The 26,886-nt window shown below is 51.2% G+C and overlaps 2 protein-coding genes across 2 annotated transcripts in view; both read left to right on the top strand.

The window, feature by feature from the left end:
* Cfap65 (cilia and flagella associated protein 65) overlaps nt 1-14,084 on the top strand; it is a 29,353-nt gene extending 15,269 nt beyond the window's left edge. Inside the window, exons 18-31 of the mRNA XM_032899757.1 lie at nt 3,623-3,799; nt 4,038-4,104; nt 4,269-4,379; nt 7,709-7,900; nt 8,014-8,166; nt 9,072-9,215; nt 9,437-9,550; nt 9,733-9,840; nt 11,141-11,185; nt 11,389-11,588; nt 12,017-12,145; nt 12,644-13,114; nt 13,686-13,823; nt 13,923-14,084. Coding sequence (XP_032755648.1) covers nt 3,623-3,799; nt 4,038-4,104; nt 4,269-4,379; nt 7,709-7,900; nt 8,014-8,166; nt 9,072-9,215; nt 9,437-9,550; nt 9,733-9,840; nt 11,141-11,185; nt 11,389-11,588; nt 12,017-12,145; nt 12,644-13,114; nt 13,686-13,823; nt 13,923-14,031 — 2,158 coding nt within the window. The 3' untranslated portion in view covers nt 14,032-14,084. The remainder of the gene's footprint in view (nt 1-3,622; nt 3,800-4,037; nt 4,105-4,268; nt 4,380-7,708; nt 7,901-8,013; nt 8,167-9,071; nt 9,216-9,436; nt 9,551-9,732; nt 9,841-11,140; nt 11,186-11,388; nt 11,589-12,016; nt 12,146-12,643; nt 13,115-13,685; nt 13,824-13,922) is intronic.
* An 8,898-nt stretch (nt 14,085-22,982) lies between these two features.
* Nucleotides 22,983-26,228, top strand: Cryba2 (crystallin beta A2). The gene is made up of 5 exons (XM_032899586.1): nt 22,983-23,072; nt 23,266-23,430; nt 24,084-24,225; nt 25,555-25,697; nt 26,026-26,228. Exons 2-5 carry the CDS (start codon nt 23,270-23,272, stop codon nt 26,171-26,173), a joined length of 594 nt encoding a protein of 197 aa, XP_032755477.1. The 5' UTR covers nt 22,983-23,072; nt 23,266-23,269; the 3' UTR covers nt 26,174-26,228.
* Nucleotides 26,229-26,886: the final 658 nt, after the last annotated feature.

Genomic DNA, 26,886 nt, shown 5'->3' with positions numbered 1-26,886 from the left:
GAGAGAGAGAGAGAGAGAGAGAGAGAGAAACACAAACAGGGGCTTCTGTGGTGGGAACCTGCTGGCCTGGGCCAGGTGGAGGACATCTTGGGCTTGTAGGGTGAAGAAAGAGCTATGCAGGGTTACCCTCACATGCTAACGTTTCTCTGCCGAGCTCAGAAAAACTAGATGGAGTCAAGATGAGTGGTGTAAGGAGAGTGTGGAGTCTGGCTTGAGATGGCAATAGGCAGGATGAAGTGATGGATCAGAGAGCCATGAAGCTACCTTCTCCCCTCAACCCTCCTCCTCCTGGCACCTCTGCTCCGGTTGACGCTAGGATATGGTTGCACAGTACCTTGCCTTCTACCTTGCCTTCAAGTAGACAGCCTCAAAGGCAGCAAATGTGCTGCTTAATACCATTTCCCCACTAGTGTGCTTTTTATTCCACTGACTACATTTGCCCCGGGTTCTCCCTAAAGGCAAACTGCAGGTTGGTCCTGCAGAATAGAAATGTGGACCAGGCCAGTCCCTGCCCCCCTGGCACAACAGGAACCCAGAGTAGAGCAGCCTCCCGGGACAAGGGAGTGCACTGAGGAGGAGGAAGGCATGACACAGGGTCGATGACCACTTTTGACAGAGTGGTGGTGAGATCAAAAGACTAGAGTGCTTTCCTGGCATAGACAAGAGCCCTGGGTTCAATCCCTAGCATCGTTAGAAGGGAAAGGAGAAGGAGGGGAAGGAGGAGGAGGAAGAGAAAGAGAAGGAAGGAAGGAAAACTTTTTGAAGAAAGCAAGAAAATGGGGCCTCAAATACATCTGGCAATACAGGCAGGAGCGGGGCATGAGGGGCCTGGAATCTTCCTCCAGAGAGTTTGAACTTGTCAGGGGACTAATGGCATGACAGCTGCAGAGGGGGACAAAGGCCCAGTTAACATTCCATGACCTGCCACTCTGATCTCCAGGGGATAGTGGGTCAGGACGGTATTATTGTCCTCCAGGTTATGGGGGAAAACATGTACATTAGAACCAGTCAGGGGACAGGCAGGGAACGATTTCACCAGGAGACCAGCTGAGTAACTGTGTGTTAAGGAGATGCAGAAATTTCCCAGAGGATCCTGAAATAGCAAGAGCTTCTCAGGCTTATATCCACTGCTGGGGTAGCCAGAGCTTGGGAGCACACCCCACTCTCAGTATTTGCACCACACACAGATACCCGGATGCTTTGCAGAGTGATTCCCTCTAGAAAGTGTGCCACGAAGGAGGAACGTATGGAGTAGAGTACATATACATCTAGAACATTCTTTTTATCAGTCGCATGATATTCTACAATAAAAAGGGATTTAAGTTATTAGGCCACCCCTTTATTGGAAGATTTTGTTCCCAATAAAAGGAACAAAAAATGTTTTTGATTTTGTTTTCCACAATAAAGAAAGTCTTGTATTTGGATGTGTATATAGATAAAGTGTGCAGAGTTTGTGTGAAAAATGGCCTCGTAGGCTTGTAGAGCCTGATACCTTTGGAAGGCATGTCCTTATTGGAGTAGGTGTGGCCTTATTGGAGTAGGTGTGGCCTTGTTGGAGTGGGTGTGGCCTTATTGGAGTAGGTGTGGCCTTGTTGGAGGCCTTTGAAGTCTCATATGCTCAAGCTAGACCTAGTGGGACAGTCTCCTGCTGCTGTCTGCAGATCAAGATGCAGAACTCTCAGCTCCCTCTTCGGCACCATGTCTGCCTGCAAGCTTCCAAGTTCTTCACCGTGATGATAAGGGACAAAATCTAAAGCTGTAGGCCAGCCACAATTATATGTTTTCCTCTATAAGAGTTGCCATGGTCATGGTGTCTCCTCATAGCAATAGGAACCCTAACCTACGACAGTGGTTAAAAGGCTTGCTGCACAAGCTTGAGGTCCAGAGTTTGGAGTCCCAGAACCTGTGCGAGGCCAGCCACAGTAACACATGTCTGTAATTCCAATGTTGCCGTGGCAAGGTGGGAAGTGGAGACAGTCATTCCCAGCAGCTTGTGGGCCAGCTAGTCTGACATCCACAGTGGTACACAAACCCTGTGACACCCAGAGCTGCCAGCTGACCACATGCATGCTGTGGCACATCTGCAGCCATGCTCACATACATGTACACATACATCATGTACACACATACTCAAAACGGATCTTTAGATGTTTAGTGTGTGTCGGTACATTGTCATGCCTTCGTTTTAATCATACGGGCGGATTCCTGAAAGCACTTCTGGGTTGAAGAACACGTGTTTTGTCTTAGCAGATGTTACCAAGTTATTTTCAAAAGCCAGCAGGACTCCCCTCTTCCTCCGTGTGTGACAATGTCTGCTCTTTCTGAACCTTACCATCACTCTATGCATCTATTTTTTTAAATTTTCCATGTGAAAGGAAAGTTTGGGGTGCTGTTCCCTGACTCCTGTGAGGCTTAGTGGCCCCTTTTGCTTCTATTTCTGGGTGTCCCTGGCCCTGTTTGCTGGCGGGGCCAATTCCCTTCCATCTCTCTGAGAGGATGTTCTATTGAATGGAGGGCTTGGGACCCTTTCTCACTTTTTTTTAGTTTTGCCAACTGGTTGAGAGACAATATCTACTTTTCCACAGTGTGAGGCCTTGTGAGGGAGTTCTTCACACTCTTGCTTGCTTCAGGGTCACCAGCCCTCTGGGTACCTGTTCTCCATCCTGTGTCCAAGCTAGCTTTAACACCCCCCTCCTCGGGGGCCTCTGGGTGATACTGCCAGCCAGCATTCCCGGGATTTGCAAATAGCCCCTCCCTTAGAGCTTACGAAAGAAAAATGAGTGGCCAGCTGCTCCCAGTACAAGTGACATCCTTGGCTCCCAGTACCTAAAACAGAGCCCCACTCTTCTGTTTTCTTTAGTCATTCTGGGTCTTCTTGTGTCTTTAGTTTCTTTAGTTTGTGTGTTTGTTTCTTTAGTCATTATTCTATTGCTATGGTGAAACGCCAAGTCCAAAACAGCTATTATAAAAAGAAGCATTTAATTGGGTACTTGCTTACCATTTTAGAGGCTTGGTCCATGATCATCAAGGTGGGGAACAGATGGACATGATGCTGGAGGAGTAGTTAAGAGCCCACATCCTGACCTGCTGGCAGCAGTCAGGGAAGGAGTGAGACTGGGCCTGGCATGGACTTCTACAACCTTAAAACCTGTGACACACCTCCTCCAGCATGGACACACCCCCTCCAACATGGCCACACCCACTCCAACATGGCCACACCCTCTCCAACATGGGCACGCCTCTTAATCCTTCCCAAACCATTCCACTAACTCAGGATCGAGCATTCAAACATATGAGGGGACATTCCCATTCAAAGCACCACACAGGGTCTCATTGTGTAACCCTGGCTAGTCTGGAACTCACTATGCAGCCCAAGTTGACCTTCACTTTCAGCTGTCCTCCTGCCCATCACCCTAGTACTACTATTACAGTATGAGCCACCATGCTGGCTCTTTCTAAGTTTGGGGATCTTTATGAAAGGAGAATGCTCACCAGAACATGGGTCAACTTATAAAATGGGGGTGCAAAGAACAGGAGGTGTGTTAAAGACCCCTCTATCTGCCTGTCTTTCCAATGGACCTATCCTTTGCTTGGCTTCAATCCTCTTGTTTGCCTTTTCCAGGTCTTTCCTCTTTCCAAGTGACCAGCAGTTGGACATGGATATGTGGACAGAGCAAGCAGACCTCAACAGCACTGAGCTCCACCAAATGCGTGCAGAGGATAATTGTCTCTTCTCCATCAACCCCAAGACTGGGAGCCTGACCCCTGGGCAGGAGCAGATGGTGGAGTTCAAATACAGGTGTTCCTACGCTCCCCACCATGCCCTTCCTTCCAAGAGAGGTCCCTAGCCCTGGCTTTTCTCTGTCTGACTCTGGGATACCCTAGACAATACCCCCTGGGGAGCCATCCCCTGCAGGGAAGGTCTATGTCGTTTCTGTCTCATCCCAACTCAGAGGTGGCTGTCTGGTTCAAAGCCACACTTGTTTTCCCATTCAAAGAAGATTCCAGAACTCACTAACTTGTCTCTTCCCTTGAAGACACCTGTTTGTTGGCACCGATCGCCTCTCTGTGCTCTTCAAGGTGTCCCACGGACGGGAGATCTTGGTGAGACCTCACACCCTAGTCCTGCTGGGGACTGGCTCCTGGAGCTTTTGGACATCCAAGAGAGAAGCTAGGAGTGGTGCCCTCTGGGGAGCTAGGGCCCGTATCTCTGTTGGGTATACCATTCTCACAGGGCAGCATGCCACCCATGGGTTCCTTATCTACAGCTACACTTCATCGGCGTGACAGTGAGGCTAGAGCAGAAGTATGTGCACTTCACCTCTACCATCCACCAGTTCATTCCTGTCCCCATTGGCGAAACATTGCCCCCACGCCAGGTCAGTGGTGTGTGTGAGCCTGAAACTGAAAGGCCTATGTATTGATCTCTGTGAGATCTCAGTCCTTACAGGACAGCAGACACTAACCCACAAGGGACAACTGGGGAGAAGTAAGGACAAAGTCTTCTAGTACTAAAGCCCTTTTGTCAGGCTCCATTCCCATGCAAAACTATTTTCCCCCACTAGCACAAAGATCTTCCAACTTCTTGACCACGGACCACACTAATAATATATCTTATCATTTGTGCTTCACTCCAGTGTTTACACACACACTCAACTAGAATTACTGCGAATCTGTACTCAGGATCTTACATACAGAGTTACACAGTCTCTTTTACTTTCTCCTGTCCCATGTTTTATATGCTAGCTATGACCCACTCAGTTCATCTAGACCTGTTTGCTAAGAGGTCTCAGCCACAATTTGGAAGTCATTGCTCTTAGAGAAGCTCATCTTTTCAGGGAGCCAAGGATAGGGGAAAAAAGTTGCACACTTTCTTTCATGTGCATGCGTGTGTACATGTTTGTGTGGGGGTTGTGTACATGTTGGTGTGTTTGTGTACATGTGTGTGTACACATACATGTACATGCTTGTGTAGGTCATCCTTTACCAGACTAGCAAATCTGTAAGCTCCAGGCAAGGACTGATTGAGGAGAATATATGCATGTTAATCTGGCCTTCACATGTATGTGCAAATGTATGTACATGCATACACATGTGTGAGTGAGAGAGTGTGTTTGTGTGTGTTCTTACAGTTCTGAGGGTACACACATATGGAGAGAGAGAGAGAGAGAGAGAGAGAGAGAGAGAGAGAGAGAGAGAGAGAGAGAGAGAGAGATCTTACTGTCCAAGATGAGGTCCAGGTGAGAGCCATGATTTGGTGTTATCTGTCTGGCTGGTACGTGTTTGCACTCCTGGCTCATACACCACGCCTTCTCCATATGTGTTCATGCAGAAGAGAAGGCAAACAGGTTTCCTTAGGCCTATGTGAGTTTCATTCTTGAAATCTCCACTCTTATGACCTGAACACCTTCTAAAATACCCCACCTAAAATAAAATAAAGAGATACTGTGTAACTTTGTATGTAAGATCCTGAGTACAGATTCACAGTAATTCTAGTTGAGCGAAAGAATATTTTCATTGATTCTTTGAGAATTTTATATATACATTGCATAATGTATTTTGTGTACAATGTATTTTCACCTGCCATTCCTCCCCCTAACTCCTCCCAGATCCACCCTCACCTCCCCACCTCCTCCCAACTTCCTGGCCTCTTTTATTAACGCCCCACTAAGTCCATTTGTGACATCCATATTGTCCTAAGTATGGAGCATCCATGGAACTTGGCCGGCCATCAGTAGCTCCTCAGTGGGGTCGGGGGCAGTTGTAAGCCCCTCTCCCCTTCATGGTAGAGCGTTGACCAGCTTGGTCTTGTGCAGGTAACCTCAGGGTCTGTGACTGCAGAGGTCCTCGGCCTGTCTGTCGTGTCCAGAATTCCCTGTTTTAGTCTGGTCACAGCCCTACCCACCCTCCGACTCCTACACCCTTACTGTCCCTCTTCTGCAACAGGCCCCAAGCCTTGCGGAGGTTAGGGTATAATTGTCCTGTAGCACAGCCAACTTATTCCTACAAGCTTACAGATAAATGACACTCAGACTTTTTATTTGACTTCGACAATTACTGGGTGGTCAGCCCTAATCTGCTTTTCTAACTGCTGGCCTGGCCGCTTCCCCAGTGTGTTCCCTAAGTACTTGCTGTTTCTTCTGGCCATGTTTATGGTACATTGCCTCCCATGGAGCTTCTCTCTTCCTCTCCCCCTCTCCTCCTCTTTCCTCTTCTCTCCCCCTCTCCTCCTCCTCTCCCCCTCCCCCTTCTCTCCCCTTCTCCCTCCTCCCCTTCTCCTCCTCTCTCCCCTCTCCCCCTTCTCCCCCCTCTCCTCCTCCTCTCTTTTTTCCTCCTCCTCCTCCTCCTCTCTCCTCCTCTCTCTTTTCTTCTCCACCTCCAACCAGGTAACTCAAAATCCACCTACCTCTAACCCCTCCAGTAATTGGCTGTAGCCATTTCTATTGAGACTAAGTTTAAATTACCTTAGTTTTAAATTAAGGAACAAGGTTTGCAACAACAAAATCTGGTAAACTGTGAGAACTCACTCATAGGCCTAGACCTTGGGTCCAGAATTACCCAAACATTACAACAGACCAGACCTCGGTAGCATCCCGTTTGTGGCTGAGCGCTACACAGATCATCTGTGAATTTCTGTATGAACCATGCACCGTGTAAAGGCATTTCTCAGATGAGGTTTGAGAACTGCACTAATTTACGGGTGTAGAGACATAAAGTTAGGGGACAGTTTGATGTCACTTAGCAGAATAATCGTAGCAAGTTCACCTCTGGGGTCTACAGTCTCAAACCATGGGTTCTAAACCATGCGCCAGGCCACACATTTGCTCCTGTGGAGAGGGGCCTTAAATCTAATCAGGAAGTATGTGGTCGCCCCCAGAACTTCGAAGTCATTATTGCAGCTGTGGACACATCTTCACCATGCTGCTGCTTACAGCAGGTACACGTTCACGGTTGTGTAGGAGTGCTGAATTCCCCCCCTAGCAACCTACATCACAACTCCCCATACTGAGCCAGACAGCAAGGAGGAGCCTCCCATCAGTACCAACCCGACTGCATTGGGTTTCAGCCTTTGAAACCGGGTAATGAGTAGATACAAACATTCACCCAACAGCACCAGCTCTGGAGATCAATGTGATGGGCCAGGCCAGGAAAAAGGAAACTCCAGGACCAGACCCAGGAAATCTTTGTTCTTTTCTGGTTTTAGTATTCTTAGCACTGCAAAGAACTATTAGACCAGAACAGCTCTGTTTTTTTTCCCCCTAAGACATCCTTTGGAGGCAGTCTTCAGTTCTTCAGAACCCTTCTGCACTCAGAATTTCTTCTAATAACAGATGTGGGATGTGACACGGTCTTCATGGTGGACTAGATTGAAAGTCTAGATGATAAAGGGTCTGGATGGTGTATAGGTGTGTGTGGACATTTCCCCAAATCCCAGTGTGGAGAACACTGGGGTCTTTTATAAACTTGACAAGTGTCAATGGAGAGAAAATGAGACAAGCTGCTGCTGTTTTACAGACAGAACTGCTGATTATCCTGAAAGGTTACAGGCTGAATAACCATATACTGAGCCGTAGGGAGTAACGATTGGGTGGGAGCGGTGCCCAGAGACCTTCATAGTTACTGTGGGGATAACCTGCCCTCCCAAATGAACAGAGCCCAGGCAGGCTATCTGCTCTACGATAACCATCCCCCAACTCCTACCCTGCAGATTTACGAGTTGTACAACGGTGGCTCAGTGCCTGTGACATATGAGGTGCAGGTCAGCGTTCTGTCACAGGTACAAGAAAAAAATTTTGACCACCCTATTTTCTGCTGCCTGAACCCCAAAGGGGAGATCCAGCCAGGCACTACTACTCGGATCCTGTGGATCTTCTCACCCATCGAGGCCAAGACCTACACAGTGAGCAGCGAGCGGCCCAGATACTATTGGGGAGGGGGGTTGGAGTTGGAGCTGTGACTTCCTTGCCGAGTCCTGATCTGACCAGTTCCTTCCCCGCCTCTGTAACTTCCCAGGTGGAGGTACCCATACACATCATTGGATGGAACTCAGCTGTCATCTGCTTCCAGGGAGTGGGATACGACCCTTACATCATGGGCGACACCGCCCCTTTCCACAGCATCTCGGACAGTAGTTCCATATACTCTAGGCTGATGGTCCCTGGGCAGGTGGGACACAGGGAGCTGGGGAAGCCAGAGGCAATGGAGGGGCCTAGAGTCAAGGGTGGCCAGTACCAAGGGCTAGGGAGGCTAGGGAGACAAGGAGATAGGTTAAGGGGGTGAGGGGTGAGGCCTAGAATTAGTCTGGCTCCAGCTTCAAAGATGGCGCCTGCTCTGCAAGAGACTTAACGCTGTCAGCCAATGCCTGGGGTCCCTGCTCGGGACACTGAAGTGGAAATCACCCATTTCAGATCCCTTAACCCCAGCCTTCTCTGGGAGTATAGGGCTGAGGGATATTGAAAGATTTATAAAGAAATCACTCTATTCTAGGTATTGTCTTCATATAGAAAAGTTCTCTCCTGGGTTCAAGTAGATTTTGGTCAAGATATTAGTGGTCACCAATACTACCGTTAGTCTATGTCTCTTATTGCTGGCAGGCCTAGGTGAACACCTAGCCATCCATCTGTACACACACACACACACACACACACACACACACACACATATATATATACACACACACCCACTGAACCATACATCACTTACATAGATTGTATGTATTCATCACACAGCCATCTACCCATGGACCCACCCATACATAATTGCTATACTACACATTTTTCCATTAGACCCCTAATTCAGGACAAACAGTGAAAACCCTGCAGACACAATAGGCTTTACAGAGTTATCCTAGCTCTGAATGTGAGAAGAATTTGGAAGAGTTGCCTGTGTCCCCTGAACCTTAGCAACACGCCCAGCACAAGGGAGCAACTGGGCCTACAGTATAGGGCCAATGTAAGGGTCAGATGTGTGGAAATCTCCTAACATCATAATTGGCCAGTTGGAACTGGAAATGCTTCTATGGCTTCCTCTTCATGACCCCAAAGCTGATGCCATGTTGTCTTCACCAACAGAATATCTTCCTGTCTCAGTCTCACATCTCCCTGGGAAACATCCCTGTGCAGAGCAAGTGTAGCCGCTTGCTATTTCTCAACAATGTCTCCAAGAACGAGACAATTGTCTTCACCTGGCAGCCAATTCCCTTAGACTTTGGAGAGGTGAGAGACCACATCTGCTCCCAGAATCAGCCTCATTTGGTACTGCCCCATGCCACCCCATCATATTGTGTCCCAGCCCAGCCCAGCCTACCCTATTCCATCCCATCTTGTTCTGTCCTGCCCCCTCCCCTCCCCTCCCCTCCCCTCCTGGACCACCTTGCCTCATCCTATCCTCTGCCATCCTTCCTCCAAAATCCACAGGCCCTTCCCTAAATCACCAGGTAACTGTGAGTCCCATGGAAGGACAAGTGCCTCCTGAAGAGGGAACCCCAATCCTAGTGACTCTGAAGGCCTCGGTCCATGCCAGTTTCTACAGCATAGACCTGGTCTGCAAGGTAAGGACGAGCTACAGGGAAACACATGAGCTCCCAAACACAGCTCCCAATTATGGGACAGGGGGACATTCTGAGAACTCCCAACCCTCAGAGAAAAGCAGGAGCCAGCCCTTGGAAGAGTCCATGGTGACCCGCAGCCGAGACCCTCCAGCCATAGGCCTTATCTCTTGTGCTGTGCCCAGGTGTACCAGCAGGAGCTCATGCAGCAGTATCACAAGGACCTGAGGGAATGGACCGAGGAGAAGGCTCGGCAGGAGGTGGAGTTCACCATCACAGATCTGAAAGTAAAGGTGAGGAAGGCTGAGTGGACTTCACACTCCCAGATCCCGCTGGCCTTACCAGAGGAGAGAGAGGTGATGCGCTGAGGTAGCCTTCCTCGGGAAACTAGCCAGCCTGCCCTAAGAGATTAGATTCTACTCTCTGGACTGGGCAGAGCAGCTCCGCAGCTTTCCTGAACCATCCAGTGTGAGGAAGGCTGACTGGCAGCCCCCTGCCCCACACAGGAGGGGTTCAGGGTGCCTGTTGTGTGCTGAGCATTGAGAACACAATGCTCTGATGAAGGCTTCTTCTGATGAAGGCTTCGATAGCCTTTGGTGGGAGATCTGGAGAGAGAGAGAGAGAGAGAGAGAGAGAGAGAGAGAGAGAGAGAGCGCCTTAGATTTGATTCTTGTCTTCAACCTTTGCTAAGTGTGCGGCCCTGGCTAAGTTACTTACTCTTAGTCCCTTGACTATAAAACGAACATAACATAAATTAGGAATTTTCAAGGTAATCCACAGGAGAGAGACAGATGAGATAGGACGAGCCATGAGTTATTAACAGTTGGAGCTGAGTGACCGGGACTTCTTTGTAGCATTTGCTCCCATTTTGTATACGTAATATGGGGTGGGGATGGCAGTTCAGTTTTTGTTTTTTAAACAGGGAGTCAAACTCTTCTTGTCTTAGCCTCTTAGGTTCTGAAGTTCTAGGCATGAGGTACTATACCCAGTCAACAATAAATGTTTTAACATACGTCCTAATGCTAGGAAATATCCACTTTGGAGTTACTGCCATGAGCATTAATACAGAGTGCCTATAGCTGAGTCCAGAATCAGCGGCCACTTCTGAAACATGGGCTGCTGTATCACTGCAGGGAGTCATAAAACAAAATAGAAAACATAAAACATGCTGGTTCCTCATTCCACCGCCTGCCAACATTCACCCCACAGGCCTCTCAAAAAGGCTCTGCCCTCCCTGAAGCTTGGGTCCTCTGTGACACCGACCACATAGGGAGCAGCTGCTTTCTACCTGTCTCCAGAATGCAGACTCTTTCCTTGTCTCTGGTTCCAAAGACCCAGGATCCCAAGGGGAATCACCTTTGGGGCCAGCCTCCCTACCTTTGACCACATTTCCTCCTCTATTCTTCACTTGACTGAGCAGATCTTCCTCATCTCTTCCCAAGGGGCACTTACCCAGGGAAGGTTCTAGAAGAGGAGGGAGGCACTGGGAGGTGGGCAAAACCAAGAGGGGAATGCGAGGTCTGCTTATTCGGAGAGACGGAAGTGGACATGACTGGGGCTCTCACATCCTAAGCGGGACCCTTTCTCTTACAGAGGAGAGCACACTGTGCAGCCCATGAACCCCCAAAGAAGTACAAGGTGAGTCAGAAAGCCCCAGGCCTGTTTCAGCATAGCTGAAAAGGTTCTCACTTTTCCCTGGAGACATTCCCAAGCCCTGAGCCAGCCTCTTAGATGGAGGGGAGGCAAGTGCCACTAGGCAAGTCCACAACCCCAAAGAGCTAGTCCGAGGGATCCATTGACAAAAGGATCGCCCTACCACCCATGTCTCCATCTCTCCAAAGACACTGCCTCCCATCACAAACCAACCGCCTCTCGGCCGGCCTGCCACCTGGAACCTGAAGATCGGAAAGGAGGAGACATGGCCATGTCCTCAACCACCTGTGCCAGGCCTGCTCTGTCTAGGCCTCACTGCGAGGGCCCATGCCATCGACTACTATCTGGCCAACTTCTTCTCCGAGTTTCCCTGCCACTTTCTGTACCGGTGAACGCCTGGGGAAGCGTGGGCCGCCTTCCTCTCATCTCAGTCCTCTCCCCCACTGTAGAGCAGCAGATGTCCGCACCCAACCTTTAGGAAGGGTTGAAGCAAGAACAGGGCTGATGAGAGTCACTGGGCCCTCAAGGTCGCCATTACTGCTTAGGTCCTTTTAAAGAGAGTGATAGAGAGCCCCCGAGGAACCCACCGAAGCTTCCCCAATGTCTCCTTTTGCCAACTTGGAGCCGCTGGGTCCTGCTCTCCCCTAAGGGTTGGGTGTGGCTCTCTGAGTACAGTAACTACATTTGGTTAAGACTGGGAATGTGCCTGGCCTATTTATGTCCTTATGCCTGGGGAGCTACCATCATGTCTTGTACCCTATTGCTACAGCATAGTAGTTTTCCAAGTCCACTCAGGATATCAATGGTCTACCCCAGGGAGCTGCCAAAGAAGAAATCCTTCAAGGAAGAGTCAAAAGCTTTTGAGGAAGAACCCCCTGACACAGAGGGTCCTGTCTCTAGGCAGAAAAAGCAGCTTCTGGTTGACTGTCTTACCGCCATCATCAGGTACCCCCCCCCCGTTCCACTTGCCTTCATTCTTACCCTCCCATTTCTCCAGCTGCATTAGCCCAAGCTTCAGAAACCCTGGCACTTTTCTCCCTGGGGTTGGGGGGAGGGAGAATTCCTTTACAAGATCCTTGACTGTGAGCCTCTTGGGACAGACCAGGTCTAATAGAGCTGGCTAGGAGGGCCTTCGGGCCTGAATCCTGATTCTATCACTTTCTATGGCAGGCTTGAGAGTGTCTCCAGCCAGCTCCCTATGGCCTCAGGAAACCTGCCCTTTATCTCGGTCATTCTGGCTGGCTGGCTCTGCCTGTATCACAACCGTTCACCTCTAAGATGCCACAGGGCTCAAAGATGCCTTGTTCCAAGGACTTCTCTCCCTGACTTAGCACTTGATAGTAAAAGCAGTAGTCAGAATTGTCCCTTGGGCAACAGGGAAGCCAAAGTCGGCCTGACTGTAAGCCCTTTCATTAGATTTCACCTTTCCTTTTTCCTGCCCAGGGGCCTACTGGAAGACAAGAATTTCCATGATGCTGTGGACCAAAGCCTGGTGGAGCAGGTGCCTTACTTCTGCCAGTTCTGGAATGAGCAGTCAGCCAGGTTCCTCGCCCAGAAGAGCAGCCTGTTCCTAGTCCCGATCCTATCCCTGCCCTCCAGCTTTGATGTTAGGAAAATCAAAGAGCCGGAGGAGGACCTTTATGGGAAGATGGCAGCAGGGCAAGAGGATGGTGAAGAGGAAGAGGAGGAGGAAGAGGAGGTGGCAGAGGAGGAAGAGGAGGCACGGGAGGAAGAGGAGGAAATGGAAGAGTTGAGCAAGGAGGAAGAGGACGTAGACAAGGAACCGAAGACGACCTGGTCGGGGATGAAGGCCACAGACACATCCCAGCAGTCTCTGCAGTGGCAGTGGCAACAGGACCTGAAAGCCATAATAAAGGAGGAGACAGAAAACGACGAGAAAGAAGCCATTGGGAGGTGAGCAGTGGTGGGAACCAGAGGAAGACTGGGAAGGAGCTGACACTGAGGCTGACCCCAACTTGTGTGTGGCTCTCTTCCTAACTCTGGTTCTAGTGACAACTCCTTGGCGTAGTGTAAGATTGGGGTGGGAGGGTTTTCAGAAGAGCACGACCCAGCTTTGTGTAGTGTGTGATACCTAATTGGTAGTGTTTACCAGCACAGCACTATGGGGTGTGGCGTGGCCATCTTCAGTGGACATTTAGGATGAGAGAATAAGTACCACTACCTCAGATACCACTGTCTCCTGGGGCCTCTTTGGGGGAGAGTGCATTCTGTCCTTTAGGATTCCTTGGCCCCACATAGCCTCTTGTGCATCTTCTCATCACTACCATCTTCTAAAATGGGCTCTGGGATTGCAAGTACATCACCTAGGTTTGAATCTTAGCCACCCAACTAGCATCGATGAAATTGCAATGGGATGCCCCCCCAGAGCCGTGGGAACCTGTGCAAAGCCCAGTGCACACAGCTAAGTGGAGAGGTGGCTTGCAGGTCTGTAACCTCAATAACAAGAATAACACCGTCCTCCCAGGCTACCAGCTTTTGCCAACCTGCAGGAAGCGATACTGGAGAACATGATCCAGAACATACTGGTAGAGGCAAGCCGTGGAGAGGTGGTGCTCACCTCGAGGCCCCGCATCATTGCCCTACCACCAGTCAGCATGAACAGGTTAGGGCTTGGGGTAACTCTCATTGGTTGGAGGGGTGCAAGCCAGGAGAGGCATTCAGATATGATTGAAAGCCTCACCTTCATTCCTCTCTCTTGCAGGGCAGATACGCTGCTGCAGATGTCACAAGGCGAAGTTCTCTGCTCTGGGATACAGCATCCTGACTGTTTGCTGGTGTCAGCGTCCAGCCCCTCTTACATGACTGCCTAGATTTGCCCCTGGTCCCTTTTTACTGTTCTGCAAGTAAACCGTTTAGTTCTACACCCTAATCTATCTGGATTTTATTTCCCCCTGCCTAGGGAAAGAAGTATGTTGAGAGATGTGGAAGGTGAGAGCTGTTGGAAGAGACCCATCCATTTAGAAATGGGAGGGTGCATTTCCGCTGGACAGGCTTGGGTTCTTGATACTTGCCGCGAGGCGTTGTTCTTAGTCTGGCCAGTGGAGGGCGCTTCAGGAGAGGCATAGCTGGTCTTTGCTGCAGTGTAACTTGGTTGACAAAAATGGATCCCGAGGCCTGGTAGGCTAAATGGGTGGCCGTGGAGATAGAATCTTCCCACATGTGTTCACCAGCACCTCCAGGGCCAACCTGGTTCCCTGAACTTTGTTAAGAGGTTAAAACGAAGCTGGGTGGTGGTGGCACAAGCAAGCCGTTAATCCCAGCACTGAGGAGACCAGCCTGGTCTACAGATCTAGTTGTAGGACATCAGAGCTACAAAAAGAAACCCTGTCTCAAAACAAACAAGTAGGGCTGGAGAGATGGCTCAGTGGTTAAGAGCACTGACTGCTCTTCCAGAGGTCATGAGTTCAATTCCCAGCAACCACATGGTGGCTCACAACCATCTGTAATGAGATCTGCCTCATTCACAGATCAGTCACATATGCAGGCAGAATGCTGTACATAAAATAAATAAATAAATCTTTGAAAAAAAAAAACAAACAAGTAAAAAATAATTGAGGTACACCATAGAGGCCAGAATTATGATCTGGGCAGTTTTCAAAGACAAGGTTTAGAGGGCTACGGATGTTACTAAATAGCTTCCTTTACAAACCACTAGTTTTCTCACTAAGTCCTGCCAGGCAGCCTGTCCTCTGCTCCTCCCTGAGCTCAGAGCCAGGTGGGTGGAAAAGTGACATCTGGTGTTGTTCCAGAGGCGCTCCTGGTCCGGGCACCCTCCCCTGCACCTCTGTCCCTTTCCTCCCCCTCTGGCCCCCCTCCCTGCTGCCAAGGCCTCTGCAAAGGCTGGCTCTTTGAGAGGGGGGGGGCGTGCTCCGCCTCCATGAGTCAATATTTGCCCCGAGCAAACGGGCGCCCGGACAGGTGTGTGTGTGTGTGTGTGTGTGTGTGTGTGTGTGTGTGTGTGTGTGTGTGTGGGGGCGGGGACTGAACTGGCAGTATAAGAGTGCTCAGAGCCCTGGCTCCGGCACAAGCTTCGGGGCGTGGGCTGGGGACGAAGCCAAGCCTGGCTGGCTTGGGCGGAGGGGCAGAAACGCCGTGGCGGGTGACCTGGGAGGGAGGGGCTGGCCAGGTGTGCACCTGTGGCGTCCGCCGCTGTCGCCGACGTGTCAGCCACAGCAGTGAGCAGGTGAGAGCGGCGGCTAGCGGGAGCGCTGAGCGACGCCGCACTCGAAGAAGCTCATCAACCGGACATCTCCGACGACGACTGCGCCAGGCCCCGGGTCCTCCGCTCCGGCCCCGCGACGAGCCCCTCGCACAAACCGGACCTGAGCGTTTTGTTCGTTCGGCTCGCGTGAGGCAGGGGCGGCTTCTCAGCATAAGCCCCGGGGCCCGCCAGATCGCCACGCAAACACCTGCCCGCTGTCGCCACCGCCACCGTATGGATCGCAGAGACTGAGCAGGGTGTCCCCGCCCCTCCGCCAAGGGAGTCGAGGGGGAACGACCGGCTCCCTTCAGGCCGCCTGACCTGCCCGCAGACTCTAAGCTGCCGGGCATAGCTCGCTGCAGGGTAATGCGGGCTGAGCAGGCTCCAGCAGAGTGGCCAGAACCGGCTGAGGTCCAGAACAGATCCCCTCCTGAAAGTGGAAACTGGAAAACTGGGATTCTAGTCCTGCTCTGTCCTAGCGAATTTTGTGGCCTTGGGGGGAGTGTCATCAAAGCGTCTCGGTCCTCCCATTTGCAAGATGAGGCAGTCAACCTTGTTTCTCACACCAGTCAGGGACTCCACTAACCCTTTTATTCTGGCTCCTGGGCCCCTAGCCACTCTGCCGGAGTCACTTTAACCCTTTAACCTCACAGTGTTAGGGCAGTGAGGTGTGGAAAACCTGGGAGTGGTAGTCTGAGGTCTTCTGTGCAGACTCAAATCCACCTCTCAGACTCTCTCCGTTGCCACCGGAAAATTTCACCTCTCGGGTCCGTCTTTCAGTCCAATCATATCTGAGATCAGCAGATACCAAAAAGGACAAACAAGGTCTTCAGGCACAGGAAAGAGCTCACCACCTTCCTCAAACCCCCTAAGCTTGTATTCTCCGCGGCCCAGTCAGACGGGCTAGACTGGGTCTAGGTAGCACACAGCCCAGTCAGAGTTTGGTCATGGATCATTAGCCACAACCTAGATCTGGATTGGGCCACCCCCATTTCAGTTACTTAAACCACTGTGACCTGACTGGAAAGGAAGGGATTGTCTTACACTCTGACAGAGGAGCCCAAACCCAGAACGCCACACAAGGCCTGGTGAGGAGGCTAGGCCAGCGGTGAGTGAGTCTGTCCTGAGATTCCAGGTGCCTTCCATTCCCCCTCAAGACAATGTATGGCAACAAAGGGCAGCTGTAGGTTAAGGGTAGACAAAGGCTCCTCAGACAGCAGCAAGGAGCCCCTGGCTGGTTTCCCCAAGAAGCAGTGGTGGAGAGCAGTAACCCACACACCAAGACAGAAGCAATGCCGGAGGAAACGGAAAGTACGACCATAAATCAAATTTTCCTAGAGCCGCTATCTTGTCCTATGGCCACCATGTGCTCTACTGCCCAAATCCCTAGCTACCAGGAGGCCCCACAGGATCTTCTGCACTCCTGAGGGACATTTGCAAAGTGACTCTGATGAGGAGAGGGTGGTGAACCCATCCCAAGGCCAGGCTAGACCCAAGTATCCTCAGATGGGTATGTGTAGTCCCCATCCTGGCCTCCGTGACCAGGTTCTTCCTCTGGCACAGTCTTTCCCCTTTGCCCTTGCTGGCATCAAGCCGTTTAGCTGGCTCCTTTCCTGGGTCTTTGACAGCACACCAGTCACGGCATAGAGGTAGCACACCTTGGGGTGTTCAGATCCTGCATCTGAACAACTGAAGTCTGTCCTGGGAATGGTCCCAGAACGTACAAAAGCAGTCCTTGGAAGTAGGGTGGCAACAGAGAAGAGACTACGCAGCGGACTGAGGATCTGGTCTGGTGCCACTTCCTCAAGCCTCCTTCCCCATATCCCCACCCTCTAACCATTTCCAAGATTCACTTTTCCAGGCCATCAAGGGGCATCTGGCCTCTCCTCTGGGTCCCTCCTCCCCTGTCAGGCTGAGGTGGAGTCTGTAGGCGCCAGGCAAGCCTGCAGGTGCTGGGACAGAAGGGGGGGGGGACTGAGCAGCTGGTGTGCGGGCTGACCCTCCCCCTTCCTGCTCCAAGCCAGAGCCTGCTTCCTGTCTTCCCTGTCAGCACTCCTGGTAAGGGGAGGGAACAGGTAGCGGTGAGGGGAAAGAGGGAAGGGATGATCAATTGAAGTGCTGCCCTGAGGGAAAAGATGGGGGCTGGGAGACAGCAGAGAAGAAAGGGCAATGGAAAGGCGGAGAAAGAGACTTGATGACCAGGCAAAAGGCGGTTAGTGTAGCTCAGAGTCTACGGAGCAGAGGGGAGCCACTCGGGCAGGGCAGGGGAAGCAACATAACCAGCAGACAGTGGAGGCAAGACCTAGGGGAACTAGAGGCAGAGACAGAGAGAAACCAGACACATGCACACATGCGTGCACACACGCACATCCAGAGAGGGGGGCATCTTGTGAAAGAACAGGAGATGAGAGTTAGAAGTTCAGTGGACAGAGGTGTGTTGCAGGCAGAAAAAAAAAATGTGTAAAAGTGAGGTGGGGAAACAACCCCAAAGGAGGAAAGAGGGGAAACCCCAGTGAACACTCTCCTCCCATAAAAAGCCAGAAGATGGGAAGGCCCAGGGCTCACACCTGCAGTCCCTGAAGAGACATGGGCTTGACTCCATCTTTCCCTGTCAGGTCACTGCTGAGCTGCTGCCCTGCCCCCACCCACTCTGGAGCATCTGGCTCAGCCTTGGAACCTCTGGGCTCGGAGGCCTCTCAGGGTCTGTGTGAGAATGGAGAGACGTGGGAGTGGGGGCTCACATCCAGGTGCTAATCCCTATGCCAGCCAGGCTAGTACCAGGGCCTTGGTGACCTTCTTGGAGATTAATCCCCATGGAGACAGGACAGCTCGCCCCCTCACTCTGCCTAGGCCAGGTGGGTAGCTAGCTGGCAGGGCAGGTGGGGCAACCAGGAGCAGGCTGGGGAGGGAAGACAGCCAGCCTTCTTCAGACAAGGCAGGGTCAAAGGCAGGCGTGGCTGAGAGGCCCCCTCCAGCAACCTGCTTAGTTTACAGGTTAAAAACAAAACAAAACAAAACAACCCAAGACCCCAAGCAAGGGGTGGGGTGGGCGGAGGGCCGGCCGAGGCCATTTATAGAGCAAAGAAAATCAGAGGAACCAGAAGCTAGATCTTCAGCATTTGCCCTCCATCTTTGTTTCTTGACACCACAGGCCTGAGGGAGAATTGAGGAGTTTGAGCCCCTCCCCTGATCCTGTCAAACTGAGTGGGCAGAGCAGCTCCTGGGAGGTAGAGGATCATAAGTGAAAGGTGCTCTCCTGCCTTCCTGAGACCCAGGACAGGCTAGGCAAAGAGGAAAGGATCCCAGGGCTACACTTCTGCCTTGACCCCTCCCAGTCTAACCCCACCCCATCGCAGAGGAAATGGGGAGAACCCCCAGACACCCATAACCTGAAAATACACCAACAGTTGCTGCTACCGTTTGTTGAGTGTATATTGTAGGGGGTTTTTATTTAAATCTTCACCCTCCAGACAATGATTCCCATTTTACAGAGGAGAAAATGCAAAGGTTAAGGAGCAGAGCCCCACTTTTACACTTGATCTTAGCCAAAGGCTGAGAAGCCCCACTTTTAAACAGCAGAACAGGGCTCTGCTCTCAGGAGGCAGCCAGGCTCCAGAGCATTCAGTACCCGAGTGGTGCCTCTCTGGGTCACCTCAGAGGGGCCATGTGTGCTCTTTAAAGCTCATGAGGGTGTGCTCCAGTGTGAGCCTTCTTCAGTGCTTGGCACATGACACTATAAGTGACTGGACAAATGTCTCTTCACAAAGGAAGTGTATTGAGTCCTGAGACGGGGCAGTTAACATATCGTTTGTGGGACCCTGCCCATGTACCTGTCACTGAGGATGACCCTACCCACACTTGGCTGTGAACCTGTGTGCACATTTCCTGTCCCTGCCATCCTGGAAGAGTCCAGCGGTGGCCTCGTGTCTAGGTGAGTGCAGAGTAAAAGCTGCTGCTCACCCCTCTGGATGGGGATCTATTGCTTCTGCAGCCTTACTGAGAGAAGATGGTGGGATAATGGGTCTATGTGGGCGGGGCTCCCATCTGCATGATGAACCGAGTTATCTCTGTCTCCTGGGAGACAAGGCTTGTACAGCCCCAGGGAAGGAGCTCACCAGTCTGTTCTAGACCTGGAATGGGGTGGAGACTAAAGGAGCCAGGCTGCAGAGGAAAGGCTGGCACAGGGACTGGGGTGGGTAAGAGCACACACAGAATTTGCATATTCAGCCCAGAAGGCCCTGGATAATTTCCCTGTGAAATGAGGGGAAGAAGTGGGATCAGACTACTTCAGGGAGAGGACATTAGCCACCAGCACCTCAAAACTGTCCAGCAGTACTGAGAAGTGTAGTTCTTCATGGAGTGGGACTTTATTTAGGGGCAGTGACCTTTCCCTGGGCAGAGATGGAGGTGTGAGCAGAACTCAGGATTGGGTATGGGCAGTTATCTGCAGAGTCTACTGGTCCCCATGTGGGTGAAGTGTGAGATCCTTACATAAGCCTGAAGATTTCTTAAGGATCTAAGGGTTGACACGGAATAAGTATTTTCCTACAATCATGGGGTGGGGTAGAGAGTAGAACAGGGTGGAGATTCGGATAAGGTCTCCCGACTTCTGGGTTTTTTTGTGTCAAAGATCCCCTTATATGATTACCTCAGTGGGGTCACAGAGGAGATTGTCATGAGCTCTCCAGGTAATTTTGGGGTACAGATCCCGGGGGGGGTGCTATTCCCTGAATGTCCAATCTGTGGATGTGGCGAGGTGAAAGGGATGGTACTGAGCTGGCAAACAAAGCCACCTGGGCATCCATCCTTCAGGAAGCTCTAAGCTCCACTGACCTGGGAAAGCAAACAGCAACAGCTGCGGGGGAGGGGGGGTAGGAGGGGGCATGAGGGGAGACCAGGGCCTGGTGGGGAAGGGAGGCTAATGAAGGAGTGAGTCTCCAGCCCAGAACAGTGCCTGCTCAGGCACACCAGGGTGTAGGGGCTGCCTGAGAGCCACTCGACCTTTGTCCTTTATTAGAGCCTTCCCTTTCTCCATCTCTGAGGCTGGGGGGCGGGGTGGGGGATAGGGACCTCAGTTGCTGTAGTTGGCAGCAGGTGTAGAGGCACAGGTGTAGACAGGTATGCCCTTTAGCTGGTTGCAGAGAGACCTAAAAGCCATGGATGGGCAGAGAGACCTATACATTTTCCTGATGAGGAAACGCAGGTACAGACAGAGGGGAGAGGCTAGCTGCTGCCAAGAGAATTTCCAACTGGAAAGGGTAGGCTTCTTGTCTAAATCACCACCCCAAAACCCAAGTGACATCTAATTCTAAGGAGTCATTTTCCCTCTGCCTGGAGTGAACACACAAATACTGACCAACACATAGACTGGAAGTTGCCCTCCACCTCCAGGCCCCATTCTTCTTCTTCTTTTTTTTTTTTGGAGCTGGGGACCGAACCCAGGGCCTTGCGCTTGCTAGGCAAGCGCTCTACCACTGAGCTAAATCCCCAACCCCCAGGCTCCATTCTAGATAAACATGATAAATGCAGCCCCACAGTCACCAACAGCAGCACTGATGTATATAGCCTGTTGTCAACACCACTGCTTCTCCTGATCAACCACACACACACACACACACACACACACACACACACACACACACACACACACACACACACACCACATACACACTGGCTTCTTTCTGGTCAGAGCAGACTGGCCCCGCCCCCTAGTGGCCACCTCTATAATTGTCCGATGGAGAAGAGAGAGGTCTATTTTTTCCTAATCCTCACTTGTGAGGCAGAGCAGAAGCTAGAATATTAAGCAACCAAGATTAGTTGCTGCCCTGTATGAAGTCTGGGCCTTCCTCTATGTTCTGGGAAAAATTACAGCCCTTCTGTTTTTGGCTAGCTCTCTCTAGGGTAGAGTCAAGTGACTGAAAGTTAATTCTGGCCCCACCCTCAATCAAACCTACTCAGGTTTGTCCCATATTCCCTCCTGGTGCCCCCAGCTTGGGTTATGGACTCTATTCAAGTTTGTAGATGTGAATCCCAACAGCCATTTCTCACTAGTGAATGGAGAGACCTAAGGAACTAGCTGTTTGCCCCCCCCAGAAGCCCCAAACTTCAGAAATGGAAATAAACCATCACCCCCAACCCACTGGAGACTTTATTATACACTCCTTCTCCATCGACATTCGGTCCACAACTGGCTGTCTTGTTAATTCACTCCAGTTTTATCGAATTACTACTCTGTATCCAGGTTTGAGGATAACTGGGAACAAGGCAGACACAGGTCCTACCCTTCTGTGTGGGGCTTACAGTCTAGTAAAGAAGGCACTGGTGAATTCATAAACTAAGAGGAGGACATCTTGAGGCTGACAAACTCCAGAGAGGAAGCCTGTGGTGGGTGGTGTTTTGTGACTGGTATCGTCCACAAAGAGGCAGAGGAGGTAACCACACCAAGAGTGTGTGATTTAACAATTCCAGAGAATTCGCAGGGCACGTGTAAAGACTCTAGGCTAGGGATGGTATAACAGGCTGGGAGAAAGAGGGTACCAGTGGTGGAGTTGGGGCGGGGGTCAGGCAACAGAACAACAACAAAAAAAATCTCCTGGATTTTCTTAACTCTGAAGCTGGCCAGTTATGAGTTTGAAGAAGGTCCCACACCTGGTTGAGTCTTCTTTTTTTATGTTCGTGTGTACAAACTGAACCCACCAGGCTGTTGAGCCTATAGAGGAGGCATTTGGCAAATATGAGTAACAAAATATTTCCCACCCATCTCCCTCACTCTCCTGCTGCGTCAGCCTCTCTCACCATTAAGGATCTGCAAGAAGGCCTTCTAGATGACAGCTAAAAGGGTGAGGAGACCTCCTTTAGGATTCTAAGCCTTTTCTGTCCCAACTCGACACCGTGGATTCTGGTGCTCAGGGAGTATCAGTAGTCTTGAGAGCGCTGGGGGAAGATTGAGAGGCCGCTGCTACCTAGGACACTTGGCCCCTTCCTTAGCACTTGGATTCTTAAAACCCAGGCGAACGCTGCACTCCGGGGGGCTTTTCTGTGTTTAGTGCCGCCTGGCGGTGAGACCTGGTCTCGACCTCAGAGCCAGACAAGACTCCTTGGGAAGAAAAGGGTAGCAGCTGACAGATCTTCCAAGGAAAAGAGGCCCGAGGAGCTTGGCGCAGCGTCGTTAAAGAAGAGTCTTTTCTTCCTTCTCCCTAGTGTCTCCCAAAAGAAAGATCTTCACCTAGAGAGTTTTGACTTTGGGGAGAACTGTGCTGGCCCAGGCTCACTTGGTCTTAGAAAAGGCTGAACCTTAGGCGTAGAGTCACGTTGGAAGGTCCGTGCCAGGAAGTGCTTGTTCTGACCCTAGGCTAGGAGTCTCTACCAGGCTTAGGCCACATTGAAAGAAAGCGCAGAGTCAGCCTGGGCTCTGGCAGACACGCAATGTGCGCCTCAGCACTTTCCGTTGTCATCCATGCGGGCTGGGACCAGATCGGTGACTCCACTGCCTATGCAGACCAGAGCTGACCAAAGCCTGCCAGCTGACTCAGCTCGCACACCCCACCCGGATTCCACAGGGAGAGGCAGACAGACGTGGGTATAAAGCGGCGAACACCAGGCTCGCGCGCAGCCTCTCCATTTTCCGTAGGTGCGGTGCTCACTCACTTGGTGAGTACTGGGGAGAGAGAGGGAGTAACAAGAAAACCTCCCCTCCCGCCTGCACGTACCTAGGCAGCGGATGTCCAGAGACAGGCCAGATCCAGCCCCTAGATTTCTCACACCCTACTGGGGGTGGACAAGCTTAGGCTAAGTAGAGGGTTCCTGAGAATTTAGCTGGTGATCCTGCCCTTCTTATCTGCAGCGACATGAGCAGCGCCCCGGCACCGGGCCCGGCGCCCGCTTGCCTCACGCTCTGGGACGAGGAGGACTTCCAGGGTCGTCGCTGCCGGCTACTGAGCGACTGTGCCAACGTCTGTGAGCGGGGAGCCCTGCGGAGGGTGCGCTCAGTCAAGGTGGAAAACGGCGCGTGAGTGATCCTGCTGTGTCTGCTGAGCTAATTTAGGGGTTTTTCGGCTTCTCTACCTCCCCCACCCCCAGCCAAAGTCAGAGCCTGGGACTTCGACCTACACTCTAGTACGCCATAGAGAGACTCATTAAGCAGAGAAATCTTTGTCCTCTCCAATACTCCCAACCCTCCCCAAGACAAAGGCAAGAAGCTATCATGGGAGCGCCCTGAAACCTCAATGTTTTCTTTGTGCAAAGTCAGGTGGCTTTGTAGAGACAGATCCTTTGTGCTGTGCCCATCTGGGTATACTAGAAGCCAGCTTGGGGTCCTGAAGATAGCTGGAGATCCTTTGCTACTATAGCAGGATGGAGAATGTTTGGTTGGCTCTGTATGCAGGCGCGTATATCCCAGAAGGGAGTCCTTGGTCCAGTGAGCTTTGTAACCTGAAACATTCCTTCGAACAAAGACATAAATGAGAAGCCTAGGCCTTTCTAACCTCAGAGACACCGGGTTTGGGGCTTTCAGTTTCCTTAGGAGCTGGGTGTATCTGGGGCATGGTCTAGCATTGGAGACATGGTTTGTGTCCCTGGGTCTTTTTAACCATAGCAAACAAGGTGATGATGTAGGGGAGGAGACCAAGCAAATGCCTCCCAGTTCCTCTTCTCCTTTTTCAGATGGGTGGCCTTCGAGTACCCTGACTTCCAGGGGCAGCAGTTCATTCTAGAGAAGGGAGACTATCCTTGCTGGAGTGCCTGGAGCGGTAGCAGCAGCCACCACAGCAACCAATTGCTGTCCTTCAGGCCAGTGCTCTGTGCGGTGAGCACAGCCCACTTCCCCCTTCCCTCCCCCCAATCTCCTGAAGCCTAGCTCCAGGCCCCGACCAAAGTGTGGTGCTTTAAAATACCTACTGCCCCACCCGACAGGATGTATGAATAAACTCTTGGGTGGGTGGTAGTGGCATTACTTCAGAACCAAAAACGTCTGAAAATTGGGATTGTGGGCACCGCCCTGGATCAGCACCATGGACAGCACAAAAAGACCAGCGGTTTCTGCACACCCTGGGGTCCTTCTGTTACAATTCACCACAGGTGTAAGGAGCCTAAGCTGTAAGATGTCACACAGCCTTGGAACGCTGATGTGGCTGCTGTTGGGCCCATGCACAGTCTTAGAAAATGCAGTTCAGAGGCATAATGTGACTTAACAGGGTCAAACGTATTGAAATGAAGATGACACTAGAATTCATTCCAGGGATCAAGGCTGAGAACGGGTTCAGTGTCACCAATTCTCTGTGTGTAGGGTGTGTGTGTGTGTGTGTGTGTGTGTGTGTGTGTGTGTGTGTGTGTGTGTGTGTGTGTGTGTCCCAGAAAGGCGGTTCTCACTCTACATTTGTTCTCAGGTATTGGTGAGTCCTGGGGCTGGTGGTGAAGGTCAGAGAACCCAGCCCCATTCATTTTCTGTTCTAAGAGGCTGTGAGGGACCATAACCCCTCAGGAGGAAGACCCATGTGTTAGAGAGGCCAGATGTAACCAAACTGCCCTCCCCACTCATTCTGACTGTTCCATCCAGTACCCCTCAGCTGAGTCCCGATCTGTGGGAGGCACCAATGGGGCAAGGGGTTGGGTTGGGGAGTCAATCAGACCCTTAGAGAAACGTCCTGGTTAATGGGCTAGACATTTTTCTCAGAACCCATGATTTCCTCTTAAAGATAGACTCAGGGGAAGATAGTGCTACATTCCTATATTTCCATCTACTTTGGAGGCTGAGGCAGAAGGACCACAAATTGAAGACCAGCCTAGCATACTCAAGGTCCTGGTTTGATCCCCATTACCATAAACAAAACAGACTACTACAACAAAAGGTTCCTGTCACAGGAGTCCCTTTAGCATTGTCCTCAAAGAATCTATGGGAATTCTCTAGTCTTCACACATAACTCAGTGTCTTGGTAGGATCCAGGTAGAATCTCTGAGCATTGCAGCTGGCCAGACTTGCTAGGAGCTGATGGGTAAACTCCCAGAAATGCCTAAGAGGCAGCATGATGTGTGCTGAGCAGGACATAGGTGACTAGGGTTAAGACTGTATCTGTGAACACCACTTTGGAGGGCCTGGTACATCTATAAACCACCCCAATTCATTTCTGTGTCTCAGAACCACAGTGACAGCCGTGTGACCCTGTTTGAGGGGGAAAACTTCCAGGGCTGCAAGTTCGAACTCAGTGATGACTACCCATCACTGCCTTCCATGGGCTGGACCAGCAAAGATGTGGGTTCCCTCAAAGTCAGCTCTGGAGCGTGAGTCCTGGGCCTGGGACAGAGGAGATGTGAAGAGTGGGAAGTCCGTGAGAATGAAAGAGAAGATGAGAGCCAGTGATGGAGGATGCTAGAGGCTAACCGAGAGATTGGGAGGGGGAGAAAGGACCAGGAGCCAGGGGAGTATGGTGGGATGTGAGGGGTTGAAAACTTGAGTAAGGAGGAAGTGAAGGATGCATGTAGAAACCAGGCTAGGACATAGGAGCTGAAACAATGTTTCCGAAGTTGGCTAGAAAATGAGATACTGGTGGGACCACAGGGGTGGGAGTGAGGCAAAGCCTACTCACTACCCTTTTCTTTGCTATCCTAGGTGGGTGGCCTACCAGTACCCTGGCTACCGAGGCTACCAGTATGTCTTAGAACGGGACCGGCACAGTGGGGAGTTCCGTACCTACAATGACTTTGGCACACAGGCCCATACTGGACAGCTGCAGTCCATTCGAAGAGTCCAGCATTAGGCTCCACATTCCCAGACATCACCCATAAGATTCTCAATAAAAGCTCTAGAACCTACCTGCCCCTCTTGCCTCTTTCTTGGTGTCTTGCTCTGTGTGTGTGTGTGTGTGTGTGTGTGTGTGTGTGTGTGTGATGGAATCTAGAACTTTGTGCATGCATTTAAGCTAAATAACCTCCATTCTTACGTGTCTGAGGATTGTTCCCTCCAACCAAGGGCTCTCATAAGGCCCTAGAACTTTTACCCAACTTAGAGGAGCATGGATGTAGGGGGACAGCTAATGAGAGCTGTGTGATCCAATAAGATGGAGCCAGTTCCTCATCTTGCGGGGAGCGGGGGGGGGAGGGGGAACCCATCAATATAGGTCAAAGCATTGAAAGCCCAGACGGTGCCTTTGCCATTTTCTAGATCGATCAACAACCCTGCCCTAAAATAGGCTTCACAGCTGAATTTCAGCCACCACACACTCCCTGGACCAGGAGCTACCGTGTAGGATGATATACCATGAGCCATGTTCAAAAGCTCTGCTTGGTCCTGGACTCTCCTCCCTGTCCCCCATCACCACCCAGGCCATCTTCAGTTTGCATCTTCATCCTGGCTTCCAGCAAGCCAGGGAAACCTGCCAGTGTCTTTCAATGGTTCCCTTTCTTTCCTTCTCTGGAAAAAGAATTCATGAGAAGTCCCACTATCCACTTCTACAGAAGAGGCTTCATCCCT

Source organism: Rattus rattus, chromosome 4 (genome assembly GCF_011064425.1).
Source record: "Rattus rattus isolate New Zealand chromosome 4, Rrattus_CSIRO_v1, whole genome shotgun sequence".
In the NCBI taxonomy this organism is placed as follows: domain Eukaryota; kingdom Metazoa; phylum Chordata; class Mammalia; order Rodentia; family Muridae; genus Rattus; species Rattus rattus.
This window is presented reverse-complemented; position numbering and strand designations above follow the sequence as displayed.

Coding starts and splice junctions, on each gene's coding strand:
- Cryba2 (XM_032899586.1), top strand. CDS start 23,270: ATGAGCAGCGCCCCGGCACCGGGCCCGGCGCCCGCTTGCCTCACGCTC. Junction 24,226..25,554: donor TCAGGCCAGTGCTCTGTGCG/GTGAGCACAGCC, acceptor TCTGTGTCTCAG/AACCACAGTGACAGCCGTGT. Junction 25,698..26,025: donor CTCAAAGTCAGCTCTGGAGC/GTGAGTCCTGGG, acceptor TTGCTATCCTAG/GTGGGTGGCCTACCAGTACC.